Genomic DNA, 12,149 nt, shown 5'->3' with positions numbered 1-12,149 from the left:
CAGCGCCAGCGCCGCCTTGTCGCTGGGTATAGACAAATGGTCAAATGGAGATGGAAGTGGATTTGTGAAATTTAGATTTTCTAAAGAGAAATAAGTTGTCGCTACCATATTCACATTCCAATGGCTCTTTCCACGTTCTGGGTTCTCTTTTTTTTAAAAAGAGCTTAGTTGGAAGGAAACAACGGTCTAGCACAACAGAAAAAAGAGACATGGATGGAAGCTACGCTTCTAACTATTGCGCTGCTACACAGAAAGTACCTTGGCAGGTAAGGTTGGAATGAAGGATGGGCACTTTTTTCGCACGGTCCACAATTTGTAACCCGACTTGACTCTTGTATCACTATCACTCCATCGTTCCATTTCAAGAGAGTGAGACGGAGATTATTCTAGTTGCTTCTTCCTATGGTTAGAAGGAAATAAGAGATCTTTCTTACTACCTTGCCGATCGCTCTTCAGTTCTAAAGTAACTGATATACTATGAGTTGAGCCAGCTCAAAGGTTGAAAAGGTGGCGTCGGATTACTTGCATTTCCTTGCTTTTCATCATTGTCATATCGAGTGAACATTCTGGCAAAGTCAACAGTAATACTCGAAAAAAATGACAAGTCAGAACTCAATCACAACCTAAGGTCCTATCTAAGGTGGATAGACTCTCCAATGGGTAACGTTGGACTGGGTATGGATGGATATGTCTTCAGCCCAAGCCTCGAAGACTCTCCCGCTGTGATGGGAACTAAGTAAGCTGGGGAAAGCCTGGCAGATGCGGCAGCGAACCAGATCTGGACAACTTTTGTCACACGGTGTACTGTACGTTCCCACCAAGATCGCAGGTGCGAGAATGCCCACCTAGCCAGTCTACCAGTCTGCCAGTGTCGGCGGTGCCGGTAGGTGTCGGTGATAGGAAGACGAAAAGAAATGGTGGGGGCTGGAGGACAATATCACAGCTATTAGGGAAAAAGTGAAGAGAAAAATCCCAAAGTGTGCGTTGGCAGTTCGATGACGAGACATTCTTGATTAGCGTCATGCAGGCACTGCGAAAGTCTCCACCATCCGAAACCTGACAGGCTCATAGCCGTCCCAAAAAGCTGGAAGCACACAACCCTGGGAACTTCTCCTCGCAAGGATCTCTTGGGAGGTTTATCCTAGGTTTTCCCATGTGTCTCGGTTCGTTCCTGAAGATCCGACATTCCTTAAACATCAACATGAGATAGGAGTCTTGGAAAAGCAGACGGCTTACTGCCTAAATGTAACTCCGATGTGACCAGTCTATTGTTATAGTGCTAGATATATAATATAGTAGATTTAATTTCGAAGAGTTGTTAGTGCAGATATAAATCTGGCAAAGGAGACACTAACAAGTAGGTACCTATACGAACTCGATCTGGTTTCTGGACGAACCCGTCCCCGTGCCATGGAATATAGCACGCCAAATATGCACAACTTGCATGGCGCAGAGTTACAATAATAAGGCACCTAAAAGTTGTGGGAATGGGAAACTTATGATGTCTCGGGGTAGACACTGGCCTAGGCAGTTATATATCTATAAAACTTGGAATGAATACCTACCTATCTAGTATATATCGCTGTGAATTCGCAGCAGAAGCCCAGCTAGCCTTAAGGCGTCAATGAGGACAAACAGACCGTTAAACTTGTTTGACATGGGACGACCCGTCCCTCCACTGAAACTTGTAGCTTCAAGCAATTGGCCAATCAGAAGCTCGGGTTAGAATTCCAAACCAGCAAGCTATTCACAGCTCTGTCGACTTGTGGCAAACGTAGCGGGGTAGCATTTCTGCTTGTTTTCCCGAGAACTTGTGTCGTCATCTGACTTTTTCAACTGCTTCCCAACTTTCATCTAACTCTCCGGAACGTATTTGGTGACTCGTCCACCTGTTTGTAGGTTAACACCATACTGCGAAGTATACACGTAAAATGTGTCATCATGTCCGGGCCTTCGTATTATTTGGGTCTTCCGGAGCTTCAGTTAGGTATCCTGTTGAACGTATTGAGGAGGTCAATTAATGTGTTTCTAGATAGTCAATAGTATACCTACAACCGGCACACGGAAGTACGATCTTAAGGATGGATACCTACATAAGTAATAGAGATAACATTCTCCACGTTACTAGGTATATGCCAGCCGATTACGCGGTTACGTACAAAGAGTTGACATGATCGTCAGTCAATTTGCGTGGCTGTAAGGGAAAGGTGAAATGATGGAGTTTGGCCCATTATCCTCAAAAATGGATCCTATTGCGATTTGCAAGTGCAAGGAACAGACCCTGAATCTGGTGTTACCGCCCCCTACTCGGTCGACGTAATCCTACGTGCCTTCCTACGAGGGAATACGCCTACAGGATGTTGTGTAAGACCCCAAAAATAAGTTCGCCGTCGAAACTAGGTGTACTATGTTAAACTGATAATACCGTCGGCTACTATTCACATCTCAATAAGTGTTAGAGCCTTACGCCATCAACCGCTATGCCCGATCCCATGTCCCTCACCCCTGCAATCGGAACACATTAGATTAATCAATCGCCAAGGGCCTCACCTTCACTCACCGGTATTAACTCATCTATCACTATCCCCGAGCACGGCAACATACAGCAATCTACAACATTCGCGAATCACAGACGCAAAAGTGAACTAACAAAAAACAATTTCTGGTCAAGGGTATCTGCTAATGAACGCTATGATTAGAACTTGCAGTTCTATCCTAATTACAATGAGAGTATTGGTGGTCTATATGTAAGTTTCCTGGGTCGATATCCCGCCTTCGGCACGAGACCATCTCTAGTAGTCGTAGCGGTAGCAGAAGTGACCGTTGACGGTGTTAAGGACATCCCGGACCTTGAGGTCGGGGCACTTCTCACCGCAGATCTCGCCAACGTAAACCATGGTGTCGAGCGTAAGAGGGGTGCAGTTCTCGTTGTCGGCACAGCCGCTGATGGAGGTGGTGCGGGTAGCGACATCGTCGAGCTGCCACTTGCGGAAAGCGTAGTCGACGAACAGGTGGTGCATGAAGAAAGATGGGTCACCGGGGGAGGCGATGGCATCAGCCATGACACCACCAACACCGTTGTGGCCCTGAGCGTGGTAGCTATAGTTATCGAGTTAGAATCATATTACTAATTAAGGGACAATATATGTCAACTTACGTAAACTCAACGCAGCTGTGGAAGTCGGGGTAAGAGGTACGAGATCGGCAAGTGTCCCAGGCGTTCTGGCCAGTCTGAGTGGTAACCTGCTCGTTGACGGCACGCTGGAGGCAGTGAGTGTTGTCGGTGACCATTCCGGGTCCGAGGCTCAACTGCAGACCGGCGAATTTCTGCGATTTTTGTTAGTCTCCACATCTCCAACTCGATCGAAAAGCCACTGTTCTTCGGGACATATCAGAAACTTACACCGTCGTTAATGCAGCTAGCAGCACCGTTAACAGGGGCAGGGAGGGAACCGAAGTACTCGGGGGTGAAGATGGTAGCCTGAGCGAACTTGCCAGCCCACTTCTTCTCATCCCACCAGGGGAAAGCACGGTCGAAGCCACACTCGTCGCGCATAATTTGCTCGAGAGCCCAGACGTAGTAGCGGTGCCATAGGAGGAACTTGTGCGTCTGCTGCGTGGTGCTCTTGCTGTGGATGTTGGGCGAGTACGCCTGGTGGAGGCGAACAATGTCCTCGAATCGGCTCTTGGACGGGGCAAACTTTCCGGAGGGAGGCTTGTCCATCAAGCACTTGAAAGCGTTAACGAAAGCCTCCTTGTCGGAAGAAGAGTAGTTGTCCCACTCGTAGCGGACGTTCGGGTTGGAGCATTGGCCAGTACCAGTAGCGGCGGGGCTGTTGGTGACCTGAGTGGTCTGGTTGCTCGCGGCGGTAGGGGTAGGCGAGGGAGTAATGCTGGGAGCAGCACTAGAAGTGCTCTGGGCGCTTGGGGTACTGCTCTGAGTACTCTCGGTCTGCTCAGTGTCCGGGGAATCCTGAGCATCGGCGCTGCTGGTGCTGACCTTCTCCTCCTGAAGCCCCTGGGACTCCTGCTCCTCGGGCTTCTTGTCACCGCCTAGGTTGATCTTTCCAAGGGTCTCGCCGAGAACGTCGTCGACTACATCGCCGACGGCTTCGAAAATGCTGGAAATAGGCAGCGCGGTGAAATTCGTCCCAACCAAATCCAACTTGTTAATAGCATCCTCAATAGAAATCGAATGGACTCCTCCGAACTGCTCGAGCGGCAGACCCTCGAGCAATGGGAGCCGCTTTACGGGAATCGACGCGGCGGACGCCGCCGAAACAAACAAAGCGACGGCAACCTTCATGGTGATATTTCTGTTACTGTATATATATAGGGAACGTATGTATATACACAGTAAAACGAATATAAACGAGTGGCAGACGATCGAGATCGCTGAGAAAAGAAAGAGTCTAACTGAAGATGCCGCGGCGGGCGCCTCTCCCGGTCTTATAGTCACTCTGCCACTCTTACCGTTGCGGGTCCTCCTTTATCTTCTTAAAGCCCATTGTGGAGATGATTCCCCCGACTACTACTACGTAGTATAACTCACAGCCGACCCCAGTTCTAGCGTAGGCGGGCTTGTTATCCGTGCACATATTCTATATAGACCCTTGGGCCTTACCCTAATTAGGGGCAGAGGTGGTGTGTTTAGACGTCGGGTTGGCGTGCGACTATTGGTTCCTTCTGGTAATGCGGCATCTCGACAACCACGCGGTGTGCAAAATGCTCGAAGCTGGCCGTTATTACTGTTTATTGCTGCGTTGTATGCAGCATACGAGATTAACATTGCTGTGGCGCCGCTGATGGGGTCGACTAGCGGTCCCTTCATCTTTGAAGACCAGGGGAAAGCTGATCCTAACTCGGATCAAGCATGTTACCCATAAGCTTACCAGGACGAATCGGGTAGCTGACTATTGTGTCAGCCCTATTCATAGCCAATTAGAGAGTGAATAGTTCGAAAGATTGACAGGGACGGTTTAGTTAGCGGCTCCGCTAGACACGTTGAAACTTGGCTTCCATAAATCGCGATACGAAGGAACAAGCTACCGAAGTGGGCTCGCTTATTAAGTTATTATGAGGTAGTTCATTCGACATTTACTATGACGTTATGCAGATATTCCGCGAGCAATCAAGATCTATTACATGCTATACGAACTCAGGTATGTAAGGCATCTAAGACCACTACGTACATAGGTGTTGATAGTGTACGGCCGTTGCCCGTCGTTGCGATATCACGAAGCCTGGAGAGAAGCTGAAAATAACTCAGGGGTGTGATAGGCAGTTGTCGATACATAGGTACCTTTTGTTAAATTACCGTTGGATTTACGACCGAGGTCTCCGAATTTACGGATCTGGGAACCAGGCGACCAACCAGGGACCGGGATATGTCAAGGGTCCATTTTCTCTTATTCATCTTGTGAACAGATGAAAAACTGAGTTAATATGCCGTGCCCATATTTTAGAGCCATGGGGTGCCAAGAGCCGAAGGCAGCGTGCTGAAAATATCTTTTTCTACATGGATGGCCTGATGGAAGACAATACTAGCCTCGTATCGAACGACATCTTGTTATTAGAAAGTAGGCCGTGGTGAGCGCTGACAATTCGATGAAAGTTGTTGAATGATTCCCAGGGGCACAGAAGGCGGTGATAGAAACATTCTTGGGTAGGCGATATACACTACATAGTACGCAGCAACATAGGGGCCGAGGGGGGGAGGTGGAGGTTCATATGAATTTCAAGGGACTTCGAACGTTTCCATTGCTAAATCCGCATACTACTACGTAGGGTCCAAAATAAAATCCTATCACAATTTCCAGTTACCCCTTATTTTAAGAACTAAACGGAGATGTGCTATGTATGTGGCTGTGCAGTCGGGGATTTTCTATTAGTAGGCTACCGAATCGGACATGCAAGTCGTGAAGCAATATTAAAGGGTGTTCGCATATGTAGGCACGTGGCTTTATCGATTTTGAGATGCCATTGAGGGGAAAAGGGTCTTTCTGAAGGAATAACGGGGGAATACTCTGCCTGCAAAAGGTAGGTGAAGGTGTTGTATCACCATACATAGTAGTACGCTACATCCATGATAGAATCAACTAATAATGTATGCGGCATAGCGTATTCCAGGTGCCAGGCTATTGCAAATACGGAGTATATGTAGTTGACGCGTATATAATTTCCCCAATAGCCTATCAGTATCTCGGTCATATGTTGCTTTTATTACTTCATGGTCAATGCTATGGAAATGTTGTTTAGTTTTTATATCCGGTTCTTGATTTTTTGACATGATCAAGTTATGGAAATAATAGCATCAAATGCCTGCGTCGTTCTTTCATGCTTTTCCACATTTTGTCTTGTTTTAAAGTCAGTAAAAGTTGGGATAGTTCGCATCAAGTTCGGAAAGAAAACGGAAAGAAAACAGACTACTGGGCCGCTGGGACAAACACTGGGGTAGAGCAGTTCGCATATGAATTTTCCGACGCTTGTCTTAGACTAATAAACAGGTAGCATCAGTTTGGGTCCTCGAAAATGACTATTTATTCAATTATTGACTATTTGCAGATAGCCCGATTAGTAACCAGCTCTCGAACAGTCGAATTGGTTATTCAATTTATTTGCGTGCGAAATTTCCAATTCTTATTTAATAAGGATTGTTCGGATAGGTAAATGTTGATGTATCGTGTTCGGGTAATATCAGCGCCAGCCCGAGACTTTGGATCTATCGAATGCATATTGTGTTGAGAGGTCGCATTAGCTGCAGCTCTCAGCTTACGCATACCCTCGCAAAGTGCAGACAAAATGCAGACGCTCAATCAGGTCCGATTCCGTTGGTGTTTTCGGACCTGCAGGACGCAGTGTCGATCCATTAGGTATGTGGAATAATAGTCGGGTCACCTCCAGTGCCTAGGGTCCACCGTAGTCTTGAACCTCGGCCGTCTTCTCTCACGGGCCATGTTGACGCTTCGTCTCATAACCATCAAAAGCTAGAGATTGAAAAGAACGACAGATCTCCTTATTGGCTAGATGGCATACCTAGTGTCAGATAACATAAGATATGGATCTGAAGCGGATAGGAAACGACACTGGACAGTCTTACTTTTTCATAAAATCTTTTCTTGTAGAGTCGGTCTAAATTTGACATGCAGGTACAGCATCCAACCTCGACAATCCTACTTGCCAAGTCTCTCCCAAGCAACTTACTATTTAGAAGGCACGCAGGATACGTAGGTACATACGAAATCGACCTTTTGAGAATGCCATTGTTAAGATGCTGTGCTGTAGAAGTATATGCAGAAGCAGTCGGAAGGACGCTCCGGCTCCTAAAAAGTTTCAGCCACCGTGGATGATTCTTGCCGCAGGGGTCTTTTACGCCTTTTACGGCTGGAGGTTCTAAAAGGCCGAACGGCGCGGGTGAAAACAGAAGGCACCGGAGGCCTGCCGTCATGTAACCCCTCTGCCCCTCTCCTTCCTTCCCCACCCTTATCGCAAACTCTCTCCCTGCCTGGATAGGGGTAGGATATTTCTTTTCGTTACCTAATTCGAGGGAAGTTAACTAGGTAGCCATTGCTAAACTCTCTCTAATACACCTCCTGGACTGCTTAGTCTGGAATATCACATATCTTTCTCAAGTAACCCTTCCTCGATGACTTGACATCTGTATGAGAGAGTTAATATGAAAGTGAGAGATGAGAAGAAGAAGAGGAAAAAAGAGCGACATCTCATTTTTCTCGGTCCAGACGCGTTCAGTTTCCAGGAAACGAACCGTCTACCCGCTGCACGATGCTCAATGCAGTCCAAGGCTTTCAATTTTCTTCTTCTCTCGCCAACCCGAGACAGAATTATAAGCAAGATCAGTAAAGTGATTGCGCAGTCTTGCAGAGAGGCTAACAAATACATATGTAGGCGTCTGCAGGCGACAGATTCGCACTATTGGCATGATCTGCAAGATTGAATACCACCCAAAGTGTCGATCATCCGGAGCCTCAAGTAGGAGAAGAGGAGGCGAGAAGAAAAACAAAAGAGGAATACATGCCACCGTATTCTAAACCTACCACATAGTAGGTACGGTGAACCCTATTTCTCAAAGATAGGCACTTTAATGCTTCGTCGGAGTTCATGACGTCGATGTCGCCGTGATGTCTCGGCGGTTAACCAACCACGGACGGTGTTTTCGTATGTTGGGCAGCTCGCTAGTGAAAAAAACAACTGCACCAGGCTAGTACCAACACAACCACAATATGGAAGTTCGAGGGCCCATACCCGCCACTAAGCCCTGAAGAACATGAGGCGGTATATTTTCACTATAGCCACTCAATTCGGCACCAGCACGGGTTAATTATCGGGGTACGCCCGTATGTGAAGTAGAACCATTATCATGCAGGCTGGGAAGTGGAGTCGAATTGCCAAGCGCGTTTCCGTCTAGTCGACAAGTCGACAACGCTCTTTACGCGTTTCCCTCCTCCTTCTGATCCGTCACTTTTCAGGCGGTGTCTGGGCAGCGGTATCTACCTCATGGGCTAGTCGCAGGCTCTGCCACGGAGCTCAGTGGAAGGCCCGAGTCCCCTCGTGGTGGTTGGAATGACCGTACCCGATACATTCTTTCCGCTATTCGGAGAGAGATCCCTTCTCTTACCAATCACTAGTCCTGCTGTTTGTTCCCGCTCATCCCAACTCCCAACCAGCTTGGACGGATGTGACCTTCTCCCTATGAGTGATATCAGTTTTTTTATGTTACACTTGGCCGGCAAAGAAGCGAGAGGTGAGAGGCGCAAGCCGGCTCAATTCTCCATACCGCCACCAACATACGGACGCGGGAATGTCATATCTGACAATATTCCTCGATAACACCGTTTGTTATACTATACCAAGGATTTGGGCATTCCGTCCCCCCGGTTCGTGACGTAAGGTACCATACGATTGGAACTTGCATAGCGAGATCCTAAATGCAAGACCGATCTCACACATAAGGTATTTGAATTCTCCCTTGCTGTTATGCATTCTGCACAAACAATTCCTTTCCTGGCCCCACCTCGCACACCTACTTACTCACCTACACACTCACCTACCTTGGTCTACCTTGGTACCTACACTGCCTAGGTAGACTTAGACGCGAGCTAGGTGAGCTCTCCATATGTTGATCGTTCCAAGCTTGATACATAAGGTATCCCTATCGGCCACACTTCTTGTTGATTGATTCACAATCTGACTCTGGCCTCCCCCCGCATGTCTCTTTTCTCGTGGTATTATTTACTGATACCACCCTCGATCGTCTGGATCTGCAAACTGGTGTTCTTTTGTTTGGATTCATGCTGTCTTGGTAGGACACCAACTTCTCCTCGAGATACCCTATAAACTGCATATATCCGTCATAGGGACTCAGAGCCGGATTCCAATCTCGATCGATCTTTCAAACTTAACGGGATCATGGACTTCGTCAGCCACCCGTACCGAGAGGGATTCGTCCTCAATGGAGGGAGCTTCTCAACAGATGTCGACGTCATCTCATCAAGACCACCAAGGAAGTCCAGTCTGAACAATAACTTTTCTTATCCCAGACCAGATAGTCAACTGCGCCGCCATGAGTCAAGTGATAGCTGTTCATCACTGGCGTCGAACGGCTCCATGCCGGGGATGACCGACTCCTCTGATTCGGAGACGTCATTCGATGAGGACAGTAACTATAATACGACGGCTGGTGAGCTGTGGGACAGTTTCTGGCTACACAGCGCGGTTATTCCCGGGGAACAATACCCCGTACTTCTACGGGCCTCCCAGACCCCGAATTATTTTACCAAGAGTTTCCCCCAACGCGATTTCCATGAGGCCAACGACACAATCACCATACCGAACTTGAAACAGGACTATAAGGAAATCCCAAATTCATCATGCGACACTCCCACACCACAGCCGTCGCCTCCACGCCCAACGGCAAGAAACGGCCAGCCAACATACTCCGTTTATCCCAAATTAGAACCCGCTCATATGCTGCGAGTTCCTCTTCCACCGCGCACATCATCGCTTAATACAGCAGCATTATCACCACCCCGGCGCCAGGCACCAAGGTCTAACAGATCAAATTTGAACCTCAAACCCAGCAAGTCGTCTCATAACCTCCGAGCATGTCGTGCCGCTCCTCCGGTATCCGAGATACCTATACTGCCAGCGACAGCCAACTCGGTCCCCGCGTCTCCTGCTTATCCTCCGCCCCCTCCGCCTAGGGCCCTCCGCTCAGTGACCTCAGCCACCAACTTGCGCGATAAGCAGAGTCCGCTCAACCAGCCTAAACATAACGCTACGGTACCATTATCGCCACTCAGCGCAGTAGCCCCGTCGCAGCCAACTTCTCGACCGGAGCTTGAGCGTTTAGTATCAGTGTTCGAAGTCGACTCGGATCATGAGTCATACATGGAGAGTAACAGCTTTACTAAACGGATTGCTCGTGGGTTCCACAAGAAGAGTGCCAGTGAGAAACGAAACGACAACAACCGTCGAGGCAGTGGGAGCTCTGATTCTCAGGGCTCTGAAAAGGAGAAGGAAAAGGAGAATACGAACCGTAAGCGAGGTGGTAGCTTAGGTCGAATCCTCGGACTCAAGAGCCGATAAATAATGACCATTCGGTTTATTACATTTATCCTACTTTCTACGCAAAATCTTCTTTCATCGGGCTACCTGGAAACAGTTTCACCAACCCTCAAAAGCTCACCACGAATTTTTAACATTCAAGTCTCCTATGTTTTCATGGCATTTCACTGGCTGGCCCGGCATGTACGAGATTGAGAACGTCTTATGAGTCTAGCAATGGGCGACGAGAAAACGGTGCATACGACCGAGACACAAAAAGGAGTACGATATTGACCAGCACGAATTTGTTATATTACATGTGTTTATGATAATAGAACACATGAACTCGCTCGGGCGAGGGGCGCAAAACGGAAAAGCAAACAAAAGCTCGGGGGTTGTAAGATCCTCCATCACGTCACCAATGTCACCAATGATGATGATACGATCATGATCGCGACGGCGAGGGATGAGATACGCGGATGGGAAACAGCGACGTTCCTATGACTATCAACCAGTTATGTTCTATTATGTCGATCTATTTGTTCCCTTCTCATGAGGAGGCTCGGGGCGTCTCTGTTTGTTTACTCCTATTGTTATCGTTGTGTGTACAATACAACTATTTTACTTTCTTTCGCATCATAGCAAAGATCTAAGACTTTGAAGCCAGCTATTTATCATATGGTAGTTATAAACATAACAACATACATTTACCTACCAATATTCTCGTTCGTCTACCCTGGGCCCTGAGCTAAAGTGAAACATTTTTGATAGAATTCCATAACCCACAAGTTATTCCAAAGGTGTTGGTCAATCATATATCTATCGGCCCACGAATTGTAGAATCCAACTGACATGTGGAGCCGAGTCGGCAGGTAAATGTACGTTTGTGGCTAATTCTTCAATAATGTGTCCTAACTAGGTGGTTCGTTGTGTCTGAAGAGGCACAGCTGTCCTCGGCATTATTATAACACACGTCTCACCTTTATTAGCCCTACGTAGATTCGCAAGCCAGCTAATATGGGCTGGAGTAAACAATAGAAGAAAATATGGAATTTGAAAAACTTTTTATCGTAGCCGATCGATCGATCAAACCAGAACACAGATCTGTTGGAATTTGTTGATGCTAAATTAATTCTGGTTCCTCCCTATATCTGAACAACTCGGCCCTATTCACATATATATGTTCAAAGTACTCAGCTCTAATAGAACGCAGTTGTTTGAATAGCTAGTAGGCTATGCGGGTACCTTCGAGTCTCATTTGTATAGCAACTAGGTACCTACATACATATCTTTTCTCATTGGCTCCGTTTCTTAATTTATCTAGGCAACAAAGTCTTCTATATATTTGGTATTAAGAAGGCAACGTCGTCAGTTGTACGTAAGTCGATATAATTCTAGTTTGAATCCTAGGGATTACCTAGTAGATCTACGATACGTGCGAGTACTCATGTAGGCAACTACCTACCTAGACAATCACCTTACATGTCATGACGGTGCCATCACTACTTAGATAGGTACTAAGGGGGCTAGTGTATGATTCTGTTAGGTCGCGTATACGTAGATACGTTGGAAATTCACTAATTCAG

General features: G+C 47.2%; 3 protein-coding genes across 3 annotated transcripts; 1 reads left to right on the top strand and 2 right to left on the bottom strand.

Moving 5' to 3' along the window:
* Nucleotides 1–2,210: 2,210 nt before the first annotated feature.
* Nucleotides 2,211–4,499, bottom strand: F4807DRAFT_378110 (uncharacterized protein). The gene is made up of 3 exons (XM_047995753.1): nt 3,404–4,499; nt 3,158–3,327; nt 2,211–3,099 (listed from the first exon to the last, which is right to left on the bottom strand). The coding sequence occupies exons 1-3, from the start codon at nt 4,304–4,306 to the stop codon at nt 2,793–2,795; spliced, it is 1,380 nt and encodes a 459-aa protein (XP_047856346.1). The 5' UTR covers nt 4,307–4,499; the 3' UTR covers nt 2,211–2,792.
* A 2,363-nt stretch (nt 4,500–6,862) lies between these two features.
* Nucleotides 6,863–7,530, bottom strand: F4807DRAFT_378079 (uncharacterized protein). The gene is made up of 2 exons (XM_047995752.1): nt 7,100–7,530; nt 6,863–7,035 (listed from the first exon to the last, which is right to left on the bottom strand). The coding sequence occupies exons 1-2, from the start codon at nt 7,445–7,447 to the stop codon at nt 6,946–6,948; spliced, it is 438 nt and encodes a 145-aa protein (XP_047856345.1). The 5' UTR covers nt 7,448–7,530; the 3' UTR covers nt 6,863–6,945.
* Nucleotides 7,531–9,136: 1,606 nt separating this feature from the next.
* Nucleotides 9,137–10,823, top strand: F4807DRAFT_378076 (uncharacterized protein). The gene has a single exon (XM_047995751.1). The coding sequence runs from the start codon at nt 9,427–9,429 to the stop codon at nt 10,603–10,605; it is 1,179 nt and encodes a 392-aa protein (XP_047856344.1). The 5' UTR covers nt 9,137–9,426; the 3' UTR covers nt 10,606–10,823.
* Nucleotides 10,824–12,149: the final 1,326 nt, after the last annotated feature.

Source organism: Annulohypoxylon truncatum (genome assembly GCF_022578515.1).
Source record: "Annulohypoxylon truncatum strain CBS 140777 unplaced genomic scaffold F4807scaffold_8, whole genome shotgun sequence".
Taxonomy (NCBI): Eukaryota; Fungi; Ascomycota; class Sordariomycetes; order Xylariales; family Hypoxylaceae; genus Annulohypoxylon; species Annulohypoxylon truncatum.
This window is presented reverse-complemented; position numbering and strand designations above follow the sequence as displayed.